Source organism: Taudactylus pleione, unplaced genomic scaffold, assembly GCF_031769625.1.
Source record: "Taudactylus pleione unplaced genomic scaffold, aTauple2 ptg000445l, whole genome shotgun sequence".
NCBI classification, from domain to species: domain Eukaryota; kingdom Metazoa; phylum Chordata; class Amphibia; order Anura; family Myobatrachidae; genus Taudactylus; species Taudactylus pleione.
This window is the reverse complement of record NW_028284847.1, coordinates 96,386-121,894: the sequence shown is the minus strand read 5'-3', so window position 1 is coordinate 121,894 and position 25,509 is coordinate 96,386. Positions and strand designations below refer to the sequence as shown.

General features: G+C 48.7%; 1 protein-coding gene across 1 annotated transcript in view; it reads right to left on the bottom strand.

Annotated features, from left to right (window-relative positions):
* The window catches only part of LOC148505648 (uncharacterized), a 34,191-nt gene extending 11,221 nt beyond the window's left edge, over positions 1-22,970 (bottom strand). Inside the window, exons 1-6 of the mRNA XM_088447928.1 lie at positions 22,849-22,970; positions 20,950-21,101; positions 19,919-20,104; positions 17,737-17,860; positions 6,881-8,312; positions 2,500-2,503 (exon numbers count right to left, since the gene is read on the bottom strand). Of these exons, the coding sequence (XP_088304054.1) occupies positions 2,500-2,503; positions 6,881-8,312; positions 17,737-17,860; positions 19,919-20,104; positions 20,950-21,027 (1,824 nt within the window). The 5' untranslated portion in view covers positions 21,028-21,101; positions 22,849-22,970. The remainder of the gene's footprint in view (positions 1-2,499; positions 2,504-6,880; positions 8,313-17,736; positions 17,861-19,918; positions 20,105-20,949; positions 21,102-22,848) is intronic.
* Positions 22,971-25,509: the final 2,539 nt, after the last annotated feature.

Here is a 25,509-nt window from a genome sequence, read left to right as displayed (position 1 = left end):
ACTAGACACATTTTTTAATGATAGGGCCGATTCCGACGCATCGGAAAGGCAAATCGTTCAGTGTGTCGTCCGTCACACATCGCTCCAGCGTCGTCGTCCGTCACATCTTCAGATCTTCTCTACAAGTAGCTCGATCTATCAATCTACCAAATGACCAGGCGATACGGTTACATAATATAGCTAACGATCTAACCACCAAACGATGCAAGATATATCATTTGGTCGTTTGTTAGATTGCACAGTGTGTATGCACTAGATCAGTGGTGTCAAACTCGGGCCCTCCAACTACAATGGAACTACACATCCCAGCATGCAGTGCCACAGTTTTGCTATTAGGGCATGCTAAAACTGTCGCAGGGCATGCTGGGATATGTAGTTCCACAAAAGCTGAAGGGCCCGAGTTTCACCACTGCACTAGATCGTTTGTCCAGGAGTTCAAGGGATAGTTTGCACATGGTCTAAGGTGTACCCAGCTTTAGCCTCGTGGCAGCGTTATGTCTTTCTGCAACTATGTTTAGGATGGTACTGAACACAAGTTAAACAGGCTGGCAGAACAGCCTCAATTAGGTAGTCAGGTGGTAGCTTAAGAAAAGTTACAGTTCCTACTAGTGGAAGGAGAAGGTACTGGATGCAAATGAGTTAGAGAGACAGACCAGCCCCAGGCAGGATCGCTATTTAATAAAATATACATTTCCTATCAGTAAAACAAGATTGCATTTGGATGCAAATGAATGGAAACAGAATGGCAGCATAATATCAGATGAAGGTGGCCAAAGCCCAGCACCTCCTAATAGTCCAAGAGAACGGTATTGGATGTAGATAATAGGGTTAATAGATACAGGTGGGAAAAGCACAGCATTCTTAAGTGATCGTACAAAAACATGGCTTTCCCACTACTGCAATAACCATGGTTACTGCCGGGTCTACCTGGGTCACGGCTCAGTGGAAAAGGGTCCCTGAAAAATAACCTGGCTCAAGTGACCCGGGAATCCAACCCAGGTAGCTACCAGGGTTGGACGCAGGATGGACCCGGGTAATGGTGCAGTGTAAACGGCGTGACCTGGGTTATCCGACCTGGGACATGCCTAAAATGAGCTGATTGGTGGGTTGTGGAGCAGTCACCTCCCACTTTTTATGACCTCACAAGTGTAGCAGGGCAGAGCCGGGTTCAGTGTGAATGGGGCTGATCTGGGAATAACCCAGATCGAAGGTGCAGTGTAAACGGGGTCTGACCTGGGTTGGAGCCACGTCCGAAAACCCAGGTCAGACCCGGGTTTTTGGTGGAAAATGGGTATCAGTTGGAGACTGCAAGGGTCAGTCTTAGGCAGGGTACACACCTAAACGACCGGCAATCGTGCCGATGTTCAGGGCGATTTGCCTTCACCCTGGACATCCCATGATTGCTGGTACACACTTGAAAGATTTAATGAAAGATGGAACAATCACTGTTCCGTCCTTCATTCACTTGTACAGGCTCACATGCGATATCGTATGATTGACTGTGCTGCACAGCCAATCGCACGATATCGCATGCGACCGCGGGTACGCGCAAATTGGGCATACACACTGCACGATATGCCCGATTTGTTGTTCCGATTTGGCTAAATCGGTCAGATATCGTACAGGTGTGTATGCACCCTTAGGGCCCCTGCTTTTCTCAATCTATACCACCTCTCTTGGCAAACTAATCCGCTCTTTCGTAGTTTAGAATAATCTGTATCCGAATGATACTCAAATCTACTTATCCCCCTAGATTGTCAACATCTGTGCTGGTACATGTCGCTGAATATCTTTCTGCCATTTCATCCTGGATGTCCTCTTACCACCTCAAATTTAATACATCCAAAACAGTATTAGTTATATTTCCACCAGCCAATAGTAGTTACCAACCTGATATCTCTATAATTGTTGATAATTCAGCAATCGACCCTACTACACAAGCCGCTGCCTAGGTGTCATCCTTGTCTCAGAACTGTACTTTGTTCCCCACATTCAATCCGTTTCCAGGTTGTTACATACATCTAAGAAATATCTTCAGAATATGCCCCTATCATACACAAGACACTGCAAACACCATAATACATGTCCTAATTATCTCCCGCATTGACTATTGCAATAGTCTCCTTACTGGTCTTCCAATCACCAGGCTGTCACTCCTCTAATCTATTTTGGATACAGCTTAGGGGAGACTGATCTGCCTCCTAAAACTTCAAATTCTGCTGCTCCGGTGTCAGTACACTTACATCGGTTGCCTGTTTCTTTTACCGAATTCAATATAAAATACTTCTACTTACACAAAAGGCTATTAACCAAACTATACCAACACAGATCTCTTCCCTTCTTTCTAAACATCTACCAGCTCACTGTCCTTGCTCTGCACAAGATCTATCTCTCTTATCCACACTCATTACCTGCTCCCAGGACATTTTTCTGGCTGCACCCACTCCGTCGGACAAGACTTTCTTCTATCTTCCAAACCTTCCAGCGTTCCCTAAAAACTTCTCTCTTCAGACAGCTTATCAAATCCCTGAACCACCCACATAACCTCCATAGGCTATCCTACTCATCCCGCTGACCCCAGGCCAACATTGCTGTGTGACCGGATCATACAGCCCACAAAGATCCTCTGCAATATGGCTGGACTGATGTGCATTATGTAGCACTTCTCCTCACGTATGACATTCCTACTTTGCAATAGCGTGTAAGGGTCATACAAGATTTCCTGAGCCATACACATGAATATTTAGATTGTAGATATGCTTGAAAACTCATTTGACAATTTTAAAAAATATTCATTTCTAAATAAAGACTTTATTCTTGTTCAAATCTCAGTTTCATTGTCCATCATTTGAATGCTATTATTTAAGTGAAGTGACTGTATTAGTTGCCCCTTGGCCCCTGCATCTGGGTAGCAGGGTGTCTATTACGGCACCCTGCAGCCAGTATTGCTGCTGCAGTGGCCTTTGGACATTCCGAGCAAACACCCTGCAGTCAACCTTGTCTTTGACCAATACATAGACAATCAATACATACAGTCAGGTGCATAAATATTGGGACATTGACAGAATTTTCATATTTTGACCTCTATTCACCACCACAATGGCTTTGAAATGAAACAAACAAGATGTGCTTTAACTGCAGACTTTCAGATTTAATTTAAGGGTAATTACATCCAAATCAGGTGAACGGTGTAGGAATTACAACGGTTTCTATATGTGCCTCCCACTTTTTAAGGGGCCCAAATTAATGGGACTATCAACTCAAAAGCTATTTCATGGAAAGTTGTGGGCTATTCCCTCATTATTTCATTATCAATTAAGCAGGTAAAAGGTCTTGAGTTGATTCTAGGTGTGACATTTGCATTTGGAATCAGTTGCTGTCGACTCTCAATATGAGATCCAAAGAGCTGTCACTATCAGTGAAGCAAGCCATCATTAGGCTGAAAAATCAAAACAAACCCATCAGAGAGATAGCAAAAACATTAGGTGTGGCCAAATCAACTGTTTGGAACATTCTTAAAAAGCACCGGAAAGCTCTGCAACACCAAAAGACCCGGAAGACCACGGAAAACAACTGTGGTGGATGACAGAAGAATTATTTCCCTGGTGAAGAAAAACCCCTTCACAACAGTTGGCCAAATCAAGAACACTCTCCAGGAGGTAGGTGTATATGTGTCAAAGTCAACAATCAAGAGGAGCCACAAAAACAGGAAGACCAGATTAGAATTTGCCAAACAACATCTAAAAAGAAGCCATTACAGTTCTGGAACAACATCCTATGGACAGATGAGACAAAGATCAACTTGTACCAGAGAGTGATGGGAAGAGAAGAGTATGGAGAAGGAAAGGAACTGCTCATGATCCAAAACATACCACCTCATCAGTGAAGCATGGTGGCGGTAGTGTCATGGCGTGGGCATGTATGTCTGCCAATGGAACTGGTGCCCTTGTATTTATTGATGATGTGACTGCTGACAAAAGCAGCAGAATGAATTCTGAAGTGTTTCGGGCAATATTATATGCTCCTAGTCAAATGCTTCAGAACTCATTGGACGGCGCTTCACAGTGCAGATGGACAATGACCCAAAGCATACTGCAAAAGCAACCAAAGTTTTTTATGGCTAAAAAGTGTAATGTTATGCAATGGCCAAGTCAATCCCCTGACCTGAATCCGATTGAGCATGCATTTCACTTGATGAAGACAAAACTGAAGGGAAAATGCCCAAGAACAAGCAGGAACTGAAGACATTTGCAGTAGAGGCCTGGCAGAGCATCACCAGGGATGAAACCCAGCGTCTGGTGATGTCTATGCGTTCCAGACTTCAGGCTGTAATTGCCTGCAAAGGATTTGCAACAAAGTATTAAACAGTGAAAGTTAGATTTAGGATTGTTTAGTTTGTCCCATTACTTTTGGCCCTTAAAAAGTGGGAGGCACATATAGAAATCATTGTAATTCCTACATCGTTCACCTGATTTGGATGTAATTACCCTCAAATTAAATCTGAAAGTCTGCAGTTAAAGCACATCTTGTTTGTTTCATTTCAAAGCCATTGTGGTGGTGAATAGAGGTCAAAATATGAAAATTCTGTCAATGTCCCAATATTTATGCACCTGACTGTAATAATATAGCTATAATCATGTTCTAAATGGCAGAACACCAGGCATAAGCAGTGTAAGTTGGGTCGATAGTTCGGCTAACCCGCCGACCTGATGATTGGTAAGTGTTTACACACTTAGCAAAGCGTCTGCCCAATGTGCCGGGCTTGACCGCTCAAATGGGCGGGCATTTAAATCGCCCAGTTGAGCTGTCAATCACCGCTGGGTCCAGCAGCATGTGTACAGGCGATCGCGGGTCTCCCGTGCACACTAGCAGATGATCGATATATCTTTCAGATATATCGGCCATTGTCTTTGCCGCACAGCAAATTGATTAGGTCTGTGAATGACGTCGTTCACAGGCATATCCGCTGTATACACCCGGCGATGCACTATATATATATCGCCTGTTCAATGGAACGGGCGATATATCTATCAGTGTGTACCAAGCATTACTGTAACACTGCTGTAGTCATGTAGAATATGATGCAAGGGGTCCCTTTGTTAATTGTTAGCAGTACTAATTCAGAATACAGCATGTGTCTATTTGTAATTAATATTCATTTTAAAAATATTTGTAATTATTAACACATTTTTATAATTCAGTTTTACATACAGACTTAATCTGGAGGTCAAAAGTACAGGTATGCCCTCTTGCATCTTTACTGCGTACGCGGCAAATCGCGCAAGGCGTGTGCACCCGTGAGCAGATACGCGCACTGCATTCACTCCCGAAACTCCATAGGATTGCCGCAGTGAGCGCCATAGCATACCATAGCGTATGCTGCTGCGGGTAATCACATGGCGCGATGCGTGCGCACGTTTGTAGCACGATCGGCAAGGATGTAAGAGGGCACATCTGTAAATACATCGGGGCTGATTCTGCGTCAGTGGATCCGCAGAAGCAAGCGCATTTCACAATCTGCGAAAATAAAACTGGAAACGGGGTCTGCGCAGGCGTCCGCAGTAGTAAGTAGCTTCATCCTCGCCACATTTGGAGTGTACAGAGCCTAACATGTTATAAGCGTTTCTGGGTGGCGACTATTCGGACGCACGGAACAGCTGCATCACGGGGAAATGTGGTGGGCATGTAGCCCGGCTTCCACACGTGTTTGAGGTGTCCGGACATAGCTTGGACCGTCTGTTTCTGACGGATCTATTCCATGCAACATGGGTTGGGGGTCAGGATGCTGGCGGTCAGAATCCCGTCTATTAAATCCAAACGGTATTAGGATTAGGGTTAGGCACTATGGTGAGGGTTAGGTACTATGGTGAGGGTTAGGCTGCAAGGAGGGGAGGATTAGGGTTAGGCTGCGGGGAGGGTTAGAGTTAGGCTGCGGTGAGGATTAGAGTTAGGCTGCGGGGAGGGTTAGAGAGGCTGCGGGGAGGGGAAAGTAAGAGTTTGGCTGCAGGGAGGGGAGGGTTAGAGTTTGGCTGCAGGGAGGGGAGGGTTAGAGTTTGGCTGCAGGGAGGGGAGGGTTAGAGTTTGGCTGCAGGGAGGGGAGGGTTAGAGTTTGGCTGCAGGGAGGGGAGGGTTAGAGTTTGGCTGCAGGGAGGGGAGGGTTAGAGTTTGGCTGCAGGGAGGAGAGGGTTAGAGTTTGGCTGCAGGGAGGAGAGGGTTAGAGTTTGGCTGCAGGGAGGGGAGGGTTAGAGTTAGGCTGCAGGGAGGAGAGGGTTAGAGTTAGGCTGTGGGAGGGGAGGGTTAGAGTTAGGCTGCGGGAGGGTTAGAGTTAGGCTGCGGGAGGGTTAGAGTTTGGCTGCGGGAGGGTTAGAGTTTGGCTGCAGGGAGGAGAGGGTTAGAGTTAGGCTGCAGGGAGAGAAGGGTTAGAGTTAGGTTGCAGGAAGGTTTAGGCTGCGAGGAGAGGAGAGTTAGGCTGCGGGAAAGATGGGTTAGGGGGAGGGTTGGGGTTACAATACTTACAGAAATCTGTCGGGATTCTGACTGTCGGCATCCTGAGGCCCGGGATCCCGTACCCAACCAGGGCTGGATGCTAGTCTCAATATAAATGAGGACGGCTACATCGGGAAAACCAGGGGTCGGCGCGCCACCCCTGCGTCTATACGAACGCAAATTCATATAGACGTGCTGATATTCTCCTTAGCATAACCGAGTGAATAAGCTGCCGTAGTCAGACATAAAGGCATCCGAATCAGCCCCACTATTTACAATTCAAGCCACTTATTTACCTAGAGGTTTTTCTCACGCGTGAATTCTCTGGTTACTGTTACGTCCTGCACTGGTCATACATCAGTTCCTACAGGTAGAGCCAGAATAGGGTTCCTACCCAGTGTGGTGTCTCTGATGTATGACAAGATGTGAGTTGGTGGTAAAGCTTTTCCCACACTGAGAGCAGGAGTAAGGTTTCTCCCCCGTGTGCGTCCGGTGATGGGTCACCAGACTTGACTTTCTGCCGAAACTCTTCCCACATTCCGAGCAAGGATAGGGCTTCTCTCCTGTGTGAACGCTCCGATGTCTGCTGCGCTCTCCCATGCTGGCAAAACACTTCCCACATTCCGGGCAGGCGTACGGTTTCTCCCCCGTGTGAATTCTCTGATGCCTAATGAGGTCTGATCTGCATACAAAAGACTTCCCGCACTCGGAGCAGGGAAATGGTTTCTCTCCTGTGTGAGTTCTCTGGTGTATGACCACTTTGGATTTGCTGTAGAAGCATTTGCCGCAATCGCTGCACGGATGCGTTTTCTCTCCCGTGTGAATCCGCCGATGCTTAATAAAATTCGAGCTATTGCTAAAACATTTGCCGCATTCAGAGCAGGAGTACGGTTTGTCCCCCGTGTGGATTCTACGATGTATAGAAAGATAAATGTTGCGTTTAAAGCACTTTCCACAATCGGAGCATGAAAAGGGTTTGTCGTTTGACTGAATCTTTGGGATATTTTGGTCTCCTTCCTCAGTTTGGATGGAGATACATTGCCTATGACCTGAAAATGTATAAATGTCACCATTTGTGATAGCTCCTCCATCACATAACATGGACTGCTCCATAATATGATTAGATGTATACTGTGTATAATATGTGGGTGTAGAATTGTCATTGTCTTTGAGGTCTGCTCCATCACATGAGACTGATTCCTCCTTAGTATGAGTAGGTGTATACTGTGTATGATATGTGGGTGTATACATGTCAGTGTGTGTGAGGTCTCCTCCATCACATGAGACTGATTCCTCCTTAATATGAGTAGATGTATACTGTGTATGATCTGTGGATGTATAATTATCAGTGTGTGTGAGGTCTCCTTCATCACAGGAGACTGATTCCTCCTTAGTATGAGTAGATGTATACTGTGTATGATATGTGGGTGTATACATGTTAGTGTGTGTGAGGTTTCCTCCATCACATGAGACTAATTCCTCCTTAATATGAGTAGATGTATACTGTGTATGATATGTGGGTGTATAAGTGTCATTGTCTGTGAGGTCTCCTCCATCACATGAGACTGATTCCTCCTTAATATGAGTAGATGTATACTGTGTATGATCTGTGGGTGTATAAGTGTCAGTGTAAGTGAGGTCTTCTCCATCACATGAAGTTGGTTTCTCAGTAACATTCTCCCGACAGTTGATCATGTTCCGATCATCTGCTAAAGGTAATTTTGCAGTCTGGATCTCTATAACACCACTGTGATCTTCAGTCATACAATCCGGGGAAGAAATAGGGGCACGGGATCTTGTAGATATTTTTGTATCCTCAGTGAGAGCTGTAGTAGAGAAATACATTGTGATTAAATTATATAAACAAGGTGATAATACAGAGGAGCAGAGGCTGCTGGGAGTGACATTGTTGCACAGGACAGGGTGTAGTCTGTGGTACCAAGAGCTGCAGGTGCGATAGGCTGGGGGAGGAGGAGGCAGGATAACAAGGACCGGTAACTCTGACTTTAAATATCAAGATAATCTTATCTCCTGACCTACTCTCCCATCTCATCCCTGACCACTATTAAAGATTTAGGGGACAGTCTGATAGATATAGTGAGAGTTCCAAAGAATAGGTCCAGCACATGAGAAGTCTTAAATCTGAATATTAGAGATGGCAATGAGGCATTATTAAAATCGTTAAGTCTTTAGCTGTCCTTAGAATGGCAATCACAGATGGGGCGACACCGACATGACAGAAGACAAAGGAAGCTGCTACATTGTTGAGGGCTTTAGAGAAATGGGTCAGAGTTTCCGCCTGCCTCTAGACCAGTGGCGTCAAACTCGGGCCCTTCAGCTTTGTGGGACTACATATCCCAGCATGCCCTGCCACAGTTTTAGCAGCCCTAATAGCAAAACTGCGGCACTGCATGCTGGGATGTGTAGTTGCACTGCAGTTGGAGGGCCCGAGTTTGACACCACTGCTCTAGACAGAAAGAGGAAGCTGGTGGAATGACCGATAAGTGACAGTGACAAAGCGATGAGTGTGGAAAATTATTGTATCGCATTCCAAGTGGATTTAGGCAAAGATAACTCCAAGGTGTTTAGGACAGTTACCAAAGTGTGGCCATAAGCAAAACAGGTGTTACTGAAGATGCATCGGAATTCTCTATTTATGTAGGACTCAAAGTACTATAGCCATCTTTGGAGCGCGGAGCATTCACCACAGGAGCTTACAGTCTACTACACACTCCGTTTTTGTCGGAAGCCTATTAACTGATCGGTATGTTTTTGATTAGTGCCCGATCAGCCATCCATCCAACTCCTTTTAGCACGACCCGGATCGCACCTTTCACACTGCAGCCTGCCCAGGTCACTCCCAGGAATAACCCTGGTATTGACCCGAGTAGCAGAACCAGGACACACAACCCTGGTCTGTTCGCAGGTTGGGTTCCGATTTTCAAATCACTCAAGAGTATAATTTCCAAGCTATGAAACATTTCAACAATCCCCCATCACAAACACATGATATTTACGTCATATTGTAGCTAAAATAGCAAATATTAATGTGAACACCCTATATCTTAGATAATCATTCCACAGGGGAAGTTAATTATATGGTTTTTTTAAGTTAAATGTGACTGAAGGTGTTCGGAGAGAGTCACAGATTTAAATTAGCTGGTCAGCCAGTCAGCAAAGACTTGGTTATGACTATATAAGGGGGGTGCACAGGGGATTTCTTTGTTCTGGGTTCAAACTGAGGTATCAATGTTGCATTGAAGTTTACAGTAACCTGCATGTGTTGTTATTCCTTCTGGACAGATTTTCTGTATGTTAATTTGTAAGTTTTTCCTTTTTATTTTAAATTGTAATACATGTATGTACCTTTGTAACCATTTCTTTTGTAAAAAATTTTATACCTAATCACTGTACCCTTTTTGTAAATAAAGTATTCTTTATTAGTGGATATTATTTAATACATTATTAATTGGGAAACGGACCAAGGAATTCCGGTCCATGGCACATGGACTTCCATTATTGCGGAGACCGGACAAACACGACACTAACTGAAAAACTTTGTCGCATGGGAAATGAAGTTCCGGTTTGCGGACCACTTTGAATCCGGTCAGGTATTGGAGTGAGGACACCAAAAAACATATGAAAGGACTTTATGATTCCGGCACGTTGGTGAAGGACTTCTGGTTTCCGGCCAGTTCACTATGTGATGTCAATTCATTTACTGAAATTTTACAGAGCGGAAGATGATAATCGGAACGACGCGTCCACTTTGTGGACTTAATGTATTTTTATCGATTCATTATTAATTTTTAAGGATTTCTAAGTGACACGAAATTTAATGCTGTATATTTTTGTAATAGGACTTGTTCGCATATAACAAGAGATATGGTAAGAACTTACCTTTGTTATCTCTGTTTCTACGAAGTCCATAGGGTCCACAGGGTTGACCTTGGGGTATAGCTGGATCTGGATCCATGGGCACCACGCAGTTAAAGCTTTGCTGCTCCCAGGATGCACTTGGGTCCGTCCTCCTCTATACCCCTCCCCGGCCACAGGCACCTCAGTTGGTAAGCAGCTAAGTCCGGAGGAGGAGACTAAACAGAGAGAAGGAAGACTGGAACACACAAGAAACCATACTCACAGAAATGGGAGACGGAAAACCGGTGACCAGCCACACAGCCCATTTGAAGCCAGGTGCATCAGGGCGGGCGCCCTGTGGACCCTATGGACTTCGTAGAAACAGAGATAACAAAGGTAAGTTCTTACCATATCTCTTGTTTTCTACTTCAGGGTCCATAGGGGGTCCACAGGGTTGACCTTGGGGATGTCCCAAAGCAGTTCAACTAAGGGCGGGGACGCTCCTGTGCTGAAAGGAGTACCCGGCGCCCGAAGGATGCATCCTGAGAGGCGAAGGTGTCAAACGCATAGAACCTCAAAAACGTTTGAATTGAAGACCAAGTGGCCGCCTTACACAGCTGAACAGCGGAGGCGCCACGTCTAGCAGCCCAAGAGGGACCCACAGAACGAGTGGAATGAGCCTTAACAGAGGCTGGCACAGGTAAACCCTCCTGTGCATAAGCCTCACAAATAACGGAACGAAGCCAACGGGCTAACGTTTGCTTGTTGGCAGGCCAACCCCTCTTGTGAAAACCGAAGAGGACAAACAAAGAATCCGACTTCCTAACCGAAGCAGTCCGATCCACATAGATTCTAAGTGCCCGGACTACATCTAAGGAAGCCTCACCAGCTGAAAGATCAGGCGACTGAAAAGCTGGCACAACAAGTTCCTGATTAATGTGGAACTTCGAGACCACTTTGGGTAAAAACTCAGGACGAGTGCGGAGCACCGCTCTGTCCTGATGAAAAATCAGAAAAGGAGGGCGACAGGAAAGCGCCCCCAACTCTGACACCCTCCTGGCAGAAGCAATTGCTAGGAGAAAAACGGTCTTGAACGTCAGCCACTTGAGGTCCACCGCCTCAAGAGGCTCAAAAAGATGACCCTGCAAGACCCGTAGCACCACCGCCAAGTCCCAAGGAGCAACAGGAGGCACGAAGGGAGGCTGTATCCTGAGAACACCCTGGAAAAAGGTGTGAACATCCGGTAGTGTAGCAATCCGTCGCTGAAACCACACGGACAATGCAGACACATGAACCTTCAGAGAGGCCAGGTGTAAGCCGAGGTCCAAACCTGATTGAAGAAACTCCAAGATTCTGGAAACCCGGAACACCTGAGGATCATAGTTTCTGGATTCACACCACTGAAAGTAAGTGCGCCACACCCTGTGGTAAATCCGTGCGGAGGCAGGCTTGCGTGCCCTAAGCATGGTACCAATGACTGAACTGGAGAAACCCCTAGACCTCAAGACGGCTGTCTCAAGAGCCACGCCGTCAAAGACAGCCGACCCAGATCCGGGTAAAGGCAGGGCCCTTGAGACAACAGGTCCCGACGCTGAGGAAGAAGGTACGGAGCGTCGATGGAGAGACACCTCAGATCGGAGTACCAAGGACGTCTGGGCCACGCCGGAGCAACCAGCACGAGCGTGCCGCCGTCCTGCTTGAATTTCCGCAGAACCCGAGGAAGTAAGGATATCGGAGGAAACAGATACGCCAGGTGAAACGTCCATTTCACCGACAGCGCGTCTACCAGACTGGCGCCTGCGTCTCTTGTCCTTGACCCGTAAACGGGCAACTTGTGATTGTGACGGGAGGCCATCAAGTCCAGCTCCGGCAGCCCCCACCTGTCCACGAGTAGCTGAAACACCTCTGGGTGAAGCGACCATTCCCCGGGATGCACGTCGTGACGGCTGATTAAGTCCGCCTCCCAATTGAGGACTCCGGGAGAGAAGACTGCCGAGATCGCTGGAATGTGACACTCCGCCCAAGCAAGGATGCGAGAACACCTCCGACATTGCTGCCCGACTTCGAGTTCCTCTTTGGTGGTTGATATACGCCACCGTGGTGGCGTTGTCGGACTGCACCTGAACCGGCCGTCCGTAAAGAGCGGGACCGGACGACTGCAGGGCACGATAAACCGCCCGCAGTTCCAGAATGTTGATGGGAAGAAGAGCTTCTTCCGCAGACCAACGACCCTGAAGTGACAACGAGCCGGTCACTGCCCCCCAACCCCGAAGACTGGCATCCGTCGTGAGCAGGACCCAGTCCGGGATCCAAAAGGGACGCCCCTCGATCAGATGAGCTGTCTGAAGCCACCAAGCCAAAGACTGCCGAACCTCCGGGGACAACACCAGCAACTGAGAGCGGATCCGGTGAGGTAACCCGTTCCATTCCGATAGAATCAGCCCCTGCAGAGGCCGGGAATGGAACTGGGCAAATTCCACCATGTCGAATGTTGACACCATGGAGCCCAAAACCCTCATAGCCGAATGGACCGACAGGCGGTAACTGCTCAGGCAACTGTGTATCCTCAGCTGCAGGGAGGAGACCTTCTCCGGGGTCAGGAAGATCCTTTGCTGCCGAGAATCCAGCAGGGCTCCCAAATGAACCATCCGCTGAGATGGAATCACGGAGGACTTTTTCCAATTTATCAGCCACCCGTGCGCTTGCAGGCAAGCGACCGTCAAGTGGAGATGATGAAGCAGTACCTCCGGGGAACTCGCCAGCAACAGGAGGTCGTCCAGATACGGTAGTAGCCGTACATTCTGGTTCCGAAGATGTGCGGCCATGACCGCCATAATCTTCGTGAACACCCTCGGTGCCGTGGAGAGACCAAAGGGTAGCGCCCGGAACTGGTAATGGTGTTGAAGGATAGCGAACCTCAGATACCGCTGGTTCGAAGGTGCTATCGGAACATGGAGGTAGGCGTCCTGGATATCCAGGGACACCATATAATCCCCCGGTTCCATCGCCAGAATGATGGAACGTAACGTTTCCATCCTGAACTTGGGAACTCTGAGGAATTTGTTCAGAGACTTCAAGTTGAGGATAGGGCGATGAGAACCATTGGGTTTCCGCACCAGAAACAGAGAAGAATAGAACCCCGTCCCTCGTTGCAATTGAGGAACGGGAACAATGACCCCTGCTGTCAGCAAGGACTCTATAGCTTCCTGAATCTGTAAAGACTTCGTCGTATCCTGAGAAGGACTCGTGCAGAAAAACTGGTGGGGCGGTCTGTGCCGAAAAGACAGGGCGTACCCCTGGGAGACCACTTCTCGAACCCAGGCATCCGTGGTGGTATTGTGCCAGCACTGGGCAAATAGAAGAAGTCGGCCTCCCACTCTGGGGTCCCCCAGAGGGAGGCCCGTCCCATCAGGCAGAAGGTTTATCTTCCTGCTTGGAAGAAGGGCGCCTGGCACTCCAGGGCTGCTTCTTGGGCTTAGAAGCGGCCTTGGTCGTCGACTGCCTCGGGAAGGACTGACCTTTTGCCTTGCCCTGAACCCGAAAGGACCGAAAAGCAGAGCTCCGTACCTTGGTAGGAGCAGAAGCCGAAGGGAGGAAGGCTGATTTAGACTTAGCCAGAGTGTCCACAATTTTGTCCAAGTCTGGACCAAAAAGCAACTCCCCATTAAAAGGTAAGGCCTCCAGTCCCTTTTTGGAGTCAGCGTCAGCTCTCCAAGACCTCAGCCACAAAGACCGACGCGCCGACACAGCTGCAGCCGACACCCGAGAGGTTAGCAGGCTTGCGTCTAACGATGCCTCCCCAATGTAGGAAGCCGCATCCCTCATTTGACCTATCAACGCTCTCTGGATCTCCGGAGCATCTTCCGGAAAGGTATCCTCCAAAGCATTGGCCCAGCTCTCGATGGCCTTAGCCACCCAAGAGATGGCCATGGACGGACGGGCCACCGCCCCCGAGAGAGAGTAAATAGACTTCAAACAAGTCTCCACCTTCCTGTCCGTGGGATCCTTCAGGGAGGAGATCGACGGCAAAGGCAGCGTAGTGCTTTTAATTAAGCGGGTAACGTGGGAATCCACCGCTGGAGGAGTTTCCCACTTCCTGCAATGAGCCTCCGGAAACGGATAGTTCGAAGCCAACCGCTTCTGCGGTTGGAACCTCTTGCTGGGCAACTGCCAGGCCCCTGCCATATGATCCGTCAATTGATCGGACAGGGAAAAAACCGTCAAAGCTACCTTGGCCTTTTTAAAATTTGGGTATTTTGACCTGGGGGCGGGCACATCCTCCTCAATGTGAAGGATGGCCCGCACCGCCCTAACCAATGCCGGCACATTAATGGAAGACTTAGCCTCCATCTCCTGGGCCCCGGCATCCGAGTCAGAGTCTTCATGGATCTCCCCGTCATCCGAAGACACGTCCGTGTCCGTGAACTGAGTCGCCGGTGAAGCCGGAGCGGAACGCTTGGACGCCCGTGGGGGCAAATCGCTGTGCAACATATGTTGAAAAGCCGAAGACGAAGCCGCCAGACTCTGAACAGAGCTGGAGAGGACGTCCACCCAAGGCGGGGGTACTGCCTGAGGATACCCCTGAAAAGGTACCATCGACTGCTGCGGCACCGTGGGGGTTTGCACGTATACCGGCAAACCCGCATAAGGACCCACAGTCTGAGACCCGGGAGGAGACTGCACCAGACGAGTCACACCCGGGGAACGGGGCATGGTAGGCTGGGGCAACGCCCTAGAAGGGGCCGCAGTCGGGACCGCAAGTCGGTCCGCGATTGACGCCAGCACTTGCGTAAACATTGCCCACGGAGGATCCTGCGCCACCGGGGGTTTAGAGGGTCCAGGTACCAACTGCCACCGCCCGCACAGACCGTCCTCAGACAATTCTGCCCCGTCAACCCCTGCCGAACAGCGTCGGCAGGAAAACAACACAGGAGCCTCGGAGCGCTCATTCCCCTCATCAGACATGACACAAACTTTTTTGCTAAAAAAGTGTCTCACCGAAACGAGGAAAGGCGTATAACACCCACGCACTCCCAAGTATGCAACCCAAACAGCCCACAAACTGGTACTGAGGAGCACACCGCAGTATGTGACGGACCTCACAAATACGTAGATTTATATAAGTGAGGTACACAGAAAGAACACCCCTCCCCCACGCACCTGAGGACCGTAGAAGGAAAGGGATAGGTAAAAAGCTGACAGTAAGTAGAAATAAGCACAGACAGCAGCACTAGCAAAAAGTCACATACCATGCAGAGAAGTATTACTCACTGCACCTTCCGCTACAATCAACCTCCCAGATTCAGTGTCTGGGAGGGCTATAGCGCTGCGAACACTGTCCTGTTCAGGGGAGAGGTACGCAGGGGGACGGGTCCACTGGAAGCCTGCCTGGGAGCTCTGCGATGCTGCCTGAGGAAGATGGCCGCCGGAGAGCACTGAGGAGGAGTGGCCAGGAGATTACAGCCCAGCGACGCCAGCACACATGAGAGAAGGCGCGCTGGGCTGAGGGGAGGAGCGCTGAAGCAGGGAAGGCTGCCTCCCCTGCTAGTACTAAACCCCCGGGGAAGCCGGTTCCCCGCCGGTACTTACACCCCGGGGGCCAGCGGACACGCGGGGTATTCCTGAAGAGGGGGAGCCCGCCGCCGCTACTAGCGCTGCCGGTCTGTCCCCAGAGACCGGCGGCATGAAGACTGCATTATCCCTGCGTGCAGCGCTGACAGCGCTGCACGCGGCTTACCTGGCCCCTTCAGTCCGGCAGCAGTCCTTGGGTGGTCCCGGAGCCACGCTAGCACTGACTCCGGGGTCCCGCTGCGATCCCCGGATCAGTACCGGCGTCGCAGCGCCAGCGGGGATGTTGGAGCGGCAGCATAGACGTCCAGATGGACAGTCTGATGCTGCCGCTCTGAAGACAGTAAAAATAAAATAATAAAATCTTCTTCTTTTTTTTTTTTTTAAAAATAAAGAATAAAGCTTAGGGGCTGCTTATGCAGCCCCACTGCGCAGGGTGACCCGACTCCGGCCGGGCACCAACTAAAACTGAGGTGCCTGTGGCCGGGGCGGGGTATAGAGGAGGACGGACCCAAGTGCATCCTGGGAGCAGCAAAGCTTTAACTGCGTGGTGCCCATGGATCCAGATCCAGCTATACCCCAAGGTCAACCCTGTGGACCCCTTATGGACCCTGAAGTAGAAAGTGAATATTTTTCTTCATAATCTCAGGTCTTTTGGTGTCAGAGAGGTCATCCATTATCTTAGCTCTTAAATAAAGGAGATATGGCCACAGGTAAGCACGCAGCCCTGAGGAAGAGTCCAGGAGTCTCGAAACGCGTTGGTTGCATAGGGTACTTGCTACAACTACTTGTATTTACATTTACCTGTATTCAATTGCTTTCTAACTGGCTAATCTGGAGGGACCCACTTGTGACTGCTCCTGTGATTGGTTCGGCGGTGAGTGGGAGTTCCGGAACTTCCCAAACTAAACCTGCTTTTCTGCTTACACTATAACATTGAAGTTGTTACTATTTATCTGAAATATCCTGCTGGATTTTTGTGTGAGCCTGTTCGTACTGCAATACATTCTTTTACTTCTTCAAACTCTGCACTATATATATATATATATATATATATATATATATTATATATATGGGGTTTTTTTGCTTTGGGACACCGCTTGGAAGTTGTATGCACTCCTGGTTTAACATAAGGTGGAAAGAAAAAGAAAAAAAACTGGTGTGGAGGATATGGACTTCCTTGAATGTTTATTCAGGCTGTTATTCCTAACTTATAGTTCTGTAGACTTTACACAGTGTTAATGTAACTACCATGGCAACCAGTCTCATGTCACACGATACAGTGAGCTGAGATCTTAGATCAGCTCTTCCTGCGCTGAGCACAGTAAAGTCCTCCCACCCTCTCTGCCATCATAAGGCATGCTGAGAGCTGTGAGTGTGTGTGTGTGGGTTAGAATGACAGCCATGCTTGTCTACCCTCCAGAGAGATTTTGAAATGGAGATAATGATTATTAGTAGAACATCTAAGATGTACTTAACTTGTCTGTCTTTTTCTTTTGTTTTTTTATTTCACATAATATTAAATGAAAAAGTAGGTGTATTATTAGTCAAAACCCATAGAGAATTGGAGGCTTCAAAAGACGCTGCTTAGTAAATCCTGCCATAATTAGACAGTGACCTATTGTATGACAGGTAGTATCCTCACCATTCCTAGCTATGTACCATACAATATGTCAGCATATAAACTATAAGTACATACAGCCTAGCAAAGTCCTCTGCCAGTGCGACCCACAAACCCATCGTCCTCAAACAACACATGTACCAGTGTATTAAACACATAGTGATGACAGACAGGAGTGTGATTACCCCTTACCCTCCTCTTACCCAGTGATGTGAGGGGCCGGTGATTCTCCATCATCACGTCCTTGTACAGATCCCCGTGTCCTTCTATATACTCCCACTCCTCCATGGAGAAATAGACAGTGACGTCCTCACACCTTATAGGAACCTGACACACACAATGATACAGTCATCACCCAGACACATCCCCTAGTGTTACTGTATAATGTCCCATTCACCGCAGTCACCTCTCCAGTCATCACCCAGACACATCCCTTGGTGTTACTGTATAATGTCCCATTCACCGCAGTCACCTCTCCAGTCATCACCCAGACACATCCCCTGGTGTTTCTGTATAATGTCCCATTCCCAGCAATCACCTCTCCAGTCATCACCCAGACACATCCCCTGGTGTTATTGTATAATGTCCCATTCCCAGCAGTCACCTCTCCAGTCATCACCCAGACACATCCCCTGGTGTTACTGTATAATGTCCCATTCCCAGCAGTCACCTCCCAGTCATCACCCAGACCCATCCCCTGGTGTTACTGTATAATGTCCCACTCCCAGCAGTCACCTCTCCAGTCATCACCCAGACCCATCCCCTGGTGTTACTGTATAATGTCCCATTCCCAGCAGTCACCTCTCCAGTCATCACCCAGACGCATCCCCTGGTGTTACTGTATAATGTCCCATTCCCAGCAGTCACCTCTCCAGTCATCACCCAGACGCATCCCCTGCTGTTACTGTATAATGTCCCATTCCCAGCAGTCACCTCTCCAGTCATCACCCAGACGCATCCCCTGGTGTTACTGTATAATGTCCCATTCCCAGCAGTCACCTCTCCAGTCATCACCCAGACGCATCCCCTGGTGTTACTGTATAATGTCCCACTCCCAGCAGTCACCTCCCCAGTCATCACCCAGACGCATCCCCTGGTGTTACTGTATAATGTCCCACTCCCAGAAGTCACCTCCCCAGTCATCACCCAGACGCATCCCCTGGTGTTACTGTATAATGTCCCATTCCCAGCAGTCACCTCTCCAGTCATCACCCAGACACATCCCCTGGTGTTACTGTATAATGTCCCATTCCCAGCAGTCACCTCTCCAGTCATCACCCAGACACATCCCCTGGTGTTACTGTATAATGTCCCATTCCCAGCAGTCACCTCTCCAGTCATCACCCAGACCCATCCCCTGGTGTTACTGTATAATGTCCCATTCCCAGCAGTCACCTCTCCAGTCATCACCCAGACCCATCCCCTGGTGTTACTGTATAATGTCCCATTCCCAGCAGTCACCTCTCCAGTCATCACCCAGACCCATCCCCTGGTGTTACTGTATAATGTCCCATTCCCAGCAGTCACCTCTCCAGTCATCACCCAGACCCATCCCCTGGTGTTACTGTATAATGTCCCATTCCCAGCAGTCACCTCTCCAGTCATCACCCAGACCCATCCCCTGGTGTTACTGTATAATGTCCCATTCCCAGCAGTCACCTCTCCAGTCATCACCCAGACGCATCCCCTGGTGTTACTGTATAATGTCCCATTCCCAGCAGTCACCTCTCCAGTCATCACCCAGACACATCCCCTGGTGTTACTGTATAATGTCCCATTCCCAGCAGTCACCTCTCCAGTCATCACCCAGACCCATCCCCTGGTGTTACTGTATAATGTCCCATTCCCAGCAGTCACCTCTCCAGTCATCACCCAGACCCATCCCCTGGTGTTACTGTATAATGTCCCATTCCCAGCAGTCACCTCTCCAGTCATCACCCAGACGCATCCCCTGGTGTTACTGTATAATGTCCCATTCCCAGCAGTCACCTCTCCAGTCATCACCCAGACGCATCCCCTGGTGTTACTGTATAATGTCCCATTCCCAGCAGTCACCTCTCCAGTCATCACCCAGACGCATCCCCTGGTGTTACTGTATAATGTCCCATTCCCAGCAGTCACCTCTCCAGTCATCACCCAGACGCATCCCCTGGTGTTACTGTATAATGTCCCATTCCCAGCAGTCACCTCCCCAGTCATCACCCAGACGCATCCCCTGGTGTTACTGTATAATGTCCCACTCCCAGCAGTCACCTCCCCAGTCATCACCCAGACGCATCCCCTGTTGTTACTGTATAATGTCCCACTCCCAGCAGTCACCTCCCCAGTCATCACCCAGACGCATCCCCTGTTGTTACTGTATAATGTCCCACTCCCAGCAGTCACCTCTACAGTCAGCAGCTGAATGATCTTGTTGGTAAGTTCCAGGATCTTCTGGTCATTGTGTCTCTCGTGTATCAGTGAGTGAGGTGGAGGCACCGTGATGGGGCTCTGGGTTCTGCTCAATCCTCCTGACACCTGGGAGCTGTTGTGTGCCATATGCTCTCCAGACTTCTTCACTACCGTGTATTCCTGTGAGATAGAAATTAATATAGCTACATAGGCTTGTAATTTGATTTTCTCGACCCTCTATGATAGTAAACAAAATATAGAGGACTAATAAATTAGACCCGGCAAATATCGGGTCACCTCAGCCCGCCCCTGCTAAAATGCTGCTTCTCTTTGCCCCATCCCTCCCTGACACTCCCAGACTCCCTCACCTCCCCAGTCAGGTCCCTGTGTTAGTAATAGAGATAATAGTGATGTCACTGTGACACTCCCAGACTCCCTCACCTCCCCAGTCAGGTCCCTGTGTTAGTAATAGAGATAATAATGATGTCACTGTGACACTCCCAGACTCCCTCACCTCCCCAGTCACGTCCCTGTGTTAGTAATAGAGATAATAGTGATGTCACTGTGACACTCCCAGACTCCCTCTCCTCCCCAGTCACGTCCCTGTGTTAGTAATAGAGATAATAGTGATGTCACTGTGACACTCCCAGACTCCCTCACCTCCCCAGTCACGTCCCTGTGTTAGTAATAGAGATAAGAGTGATGTCACTGTGACACTCCGAGACTCCCTCACCTTCCCAGTCAGGTCCCTGTGTTAGTAATAGAGATAATAGTGATGTCACTGTGACACTCCCAGACTCCCTCACCTCCCCAGTCAGGTCCCTGTGTTAGTAATAGAGATAATAGTGACGTCACTGTGACACTCCCAGACTCCCTCACCTCCCCAGTCAGGTCCCTGTGTTAGTAATAGAGATAATAATGATGTCACTGTGACACTCCGAGACTCCCTCACCTTCCCAGTCAGGTCCCTGTGTTAGTAATAGAGATAATAGTGATGTCACTGTGACACTCCCAGACTCCCTCACCTCCCCAGTCAGCAGGTAGATAATCTCCAGCGTGAGATGTAATATCCTCTCAGTCATGTGACTCCTGTCCTTGTCCATCTTGAAGTCAGTCGGATAATCTATACAGGACCATCTCCCCTAAAGATGGATGTCACCTTCCCGTGAGCTCACAGCTAGACGTAGAGAATAATGAAGATACAAACGTGATTGGAGGAACAGATCTAAACCGAACCAAAACCTATTACTGAATTTACTATATTAATATAAATTGCAATTATTAGGTTATATATTCAATAAACTTACTGAGAATCGTCATCAACAACACAGCTGCTTGTCTGAAATAAGCTAGCAGTAGTAGTAAAGAACACACCAGCACTGGGCCGCTGAAGATTTCTGAGCATCCTGGGGCATAGGGAGCTCTGTAATATACTGACAGGATAAGACTAGCCGGTATACGTTTATGATGCTGGCGGTCACAATGCCGACCGCCGGCATCTAGACTACAGAATCCCGGCGAGGGTTTACTAACCTACGCCGGGAGACCGGTGGCCGGCATCCCGATCGAAGGGATGCCAGGCGCCGGGCGCGGACAGCTGCGGGGGGGGGTTTTGGAGGGTTAGGTTTAGGGTTCCCGGGGGGGGACTTAGGGTTAGGCACCCCCCCGGGAGGTTAGGCACCCCCGGGGGACTTAGGTTTAGGCGGCGGGGAAAGGGGGGGGTTAGGTTTAGGCACTTAGAGGGGGGATTAGGTTTAGGCACAGGGGGGGAGGTTAGGGTTAGGCACCCTAAAGGAGGGTTAGGGTTAGGGGGTAGAGTTAGGTTAGTAAGTACTTACCTCCTAGACGATCGGGATTTCCTTCCATGTCGGGCTGGCGCTGCCGGGATTTGAGGCACCAATTTGCTACATGAAGAAAATATCCCATAGTCCTTTTTGCTCCTGTATGCCTCAAGTACCCCCATGTGCACTAGGTGGATGGTATTAACCTCACCCAGGGCCCCCTTTCAGGGGAAAGCAAACCAATGGCACATCTCTGGCAATTTCACTTAGAATACTTTCCGGTCATTTTAATATGCGAGGAGAACCACTTCCTCCATACTCAAACTCTGTGACGGTATGTCCCCCCGAAAGCCAGAGGCCAAGCGGACAGGATCACTGCCTTGCCGGACCCCAGGAGACTGGCATTTGTCATGTTCATGTTGTATTGCTATATTTTATTATAGTTGAACTGATGACTTGTTGGAAGCTCTCTAGCTGTGTCGGTTAACATAAGGAAATACATACAAAGGCTTATTATACAGATATTGCCTGGGTGTGTAATTATCTGTACCTACGTAGCAGTACCAGGTAAAGGGAAAACACTACACACTAAGCCCAGCGGTGCTGGAGTCTCTCCTGGTTAAGTCTGGGGGTACTCCTGGACATTCGGCATTGGGTAAAAGGCTCAAAGGGAGTCCCGGTATTGCAAACCTTACCAATTAATGAAAAATCTGATCTCTTTGTAACATACTGAACCATGTCCGAGTTTTAGATCACTATTATCCCTTTTACATCAAATTCCCGGGTCCAGGCCGGGTCACTGAACACGGGTTTAAAGCCGGGTCACAGCAGCTTTAAACCCTTTAAAGCGCCGGCATCTCAACAACCGGGACTGTGACCGCGTCCCGTGGGGTTGACGATGTCATCTGATACATGCTGGTTAATCATTAAAGGCCCCAAATTATCATAAAACAATCCCATTATTATTACACATCTGTGCTATATTACACATATAGTATTACCAGAGAGTGTGTAATACCCTGACCCTGAGCTGCTGGGGGAAAAAGGGGGGTATATGAGCATGGAGGCACAGAAGGCTGCTCCACCTGCCTTGCTACTGGATGAGAGTGCAAGACAACAGCCTGTATTATTACATAACATTACCTGGTGTCACCCACAGCTATGCCATGCCAGCAGCAATGATGTATTCACTCTGCGATCTGCTGCTTCTGCTTGCACTTCCGCCCTCACTCACGTCACTTCCAGGTCCCTAGCACGAAGGGGAAATACAGTCAACCGCTGCTTTTGCCCGATCACCAGACTGTTATGGCTTTAGCACCTCCTGGTTGTGTGTTCCACCCGACTTCCTGCTTGTGCGTTCCACCCGACTTCCTGGCTGTGCGTTCCACCCGACTTCCTGCTTGTGCGTTCCACCTGATTTCCTGGTTATGGATTTCTAAACATTATATTCCCTTCCCCGTGAGCGGCTGAGGTGGCCCATGGGAGCTGTGCAGTACAGTAGGGACCTGTATTATTCCCTCCCGAGTCCAAAACGCTGGAGTCTGTTACCTGCATTTTTTACTTTGACCTGTAGATGGCAGTCTCTGCATTCGCTAATATTATCATCATCAACTGCGGGTCACACAACCCAGCAATGAATGAATACAATACTCCAGGGGGTTTGCATCCTGTGGGACTCCGGCTGCTGAGGGACTACACATCCCAGCATGCCCTGCCATAGTTTTCCTGTTAGGGCAGGCTTAAACTGTTTCAGGGCATGCTGGGGTATGTAGTTCCACAGAAGCTGGAGGGGACACAGGTTGCACACCCCTGTTAAGAGCCAGTGACAGCTGCATGCAGACAGTACACCGGGTTCCTGTGGGTAATATAAGGGTTAGGTCTAGACTATACAGGGCTGATGGCCCTGTGACGTCACACCCACGTGACTCGGCCTGAAAGGGGGAGGGGCAGGGATGGTAACGGGGGACCAAAAGTGTCCCCTCGCGGGCTCGCTACGCTCGCCACGCTTCAGGGAACGGTGGCTCGCTGCGCTCGCCACAAATATATATTCCCCCTCTATGCCCTAGTGGATGGTAACGCAGGAGCGGTCCAGCCTCCTGCAGCGGTCACGTGGTGTCTACGTCACAGAGGTCCTTTCTCCAACTTGGAAATAGCAGCAACCGTAATATAAGCGAGGCATAGTAAGGGCAAGTCCGCTAACACCCTTACACCTGACATCACTATAGATTCAATTCAGACACCTGATAGTCACTACCACACTTGTAGACACTATTGTATCAATTAAAAATGAACATACCACACCTGTACAGGTACCGATACATCAATCATACACATTTGCTCACGCGTGGAGTAGGATCTAACCGGAATAAATTACTAGGTGCTTGGGTTGGGTACAGCGTGGTGGGTACACCATGGATCTCAAACAGCATGAACTGTAGCCATTGTTTTGTTGAGGAGGCCAGTGATGTATTGCACTCGGGAAACAAACCAGATCCGATTCAGTGCTTCTTGTTCAGTAGGGGAATCAGAGAATTTCCATTTTCGACCTAGTTGATATCGTTCTGAGGAAGCAATATGGAGGATAAGTTTGTTGGGATGTTTAGGAAGATGGCAGGGTGGGACGCAAAGTATGAGGTGGATCAGTGTGTACAGTGACGGCCGTTATGAGGGAGTTTATCATAGTCTAGTAAGGGGTGATTTTATGGCACGTTCACCAAACGTGACTAAAAGTGCCGGCCTGACCACACTGTCTCCAACAAAGGTCAGGAGTATTGGGGTGAAGACGCTCAGGCACCGTGTACCATCTAGTGAGAACCTTGAAGGAGGTTTCCTTACTAGCGATGCTTATAGAGGATTTTAAATTATTTGAACAATTTATATTCCAAATATCGCCACCCAAGGGACAGCCAAGATCGGCATCCCAGATCTTTTCGCGAGGAAATAGGGTTGGGGATTCCAGAACAAAGATGTTGTGATAGAGTCGGGATGTAGAATCCTTGTCAGTAGGATGATAAATATAGCAACGTTCAATAGGGGTGGTGCGTCTACCGGGGTGCAGCAGATAGTAGAGATCGGACGAAGGGACTAATCTGGAGATACTGATAAAATGTGCTATACCATGTTGTTCCTGAATGTCCTCAAACGTCTGTGGAGTAAAATCTCAGATTATATGGTGGAGGTAGGTTATGCCAACGCTAGCCGATGTCACAGGCGTGTTAGCTTGCTGGCCAGGTGGGAAAAGGGGGTGGTTTCATGGGGAGGTTGAAGGAAAAGGATAGTCCTATTGCTAAGAGGTAGAGTTGACCCTATACCCATTGGATAGTGTTAAGGCAAATGATGCAACTGACAGCATCGCAAATTCTGTGGCCAAGGAAGAAGTGAGAGCAGATCCTCACCTAGTAAATCGGTCTCCAGATCAACCCAGCGCTTGAAAACCTGGATTGTTAGGCTGCCTTGAGGACCGAGCTTGGGAAACCCTGGTTTAGAGAATGGGTTAAACTGCCAGACCATCGTGTGACTGATTCGTGTGGTATTGGAATGCAGAAGAAATATAGGATGTCCTATACCTCATTCGTGGCCGCTCTGGAAAACAGGTCTCTGCTAAGTCGGGACTTTAGATGATTCCACACAAAAGTTAGATCAAGAAGACTGAAGGGAATGGGTCACACAGGGACAGCAATGGGTAAAGATAGAAAGAAATAGAATACTTTCAGGAGGACCTTCAATTGTCCACATTGATGCAACCTATCCAGACCACAGAAGTAAGTCCTGTTGAATTTGGGCAAAGAAAGGGGGACATGTGAC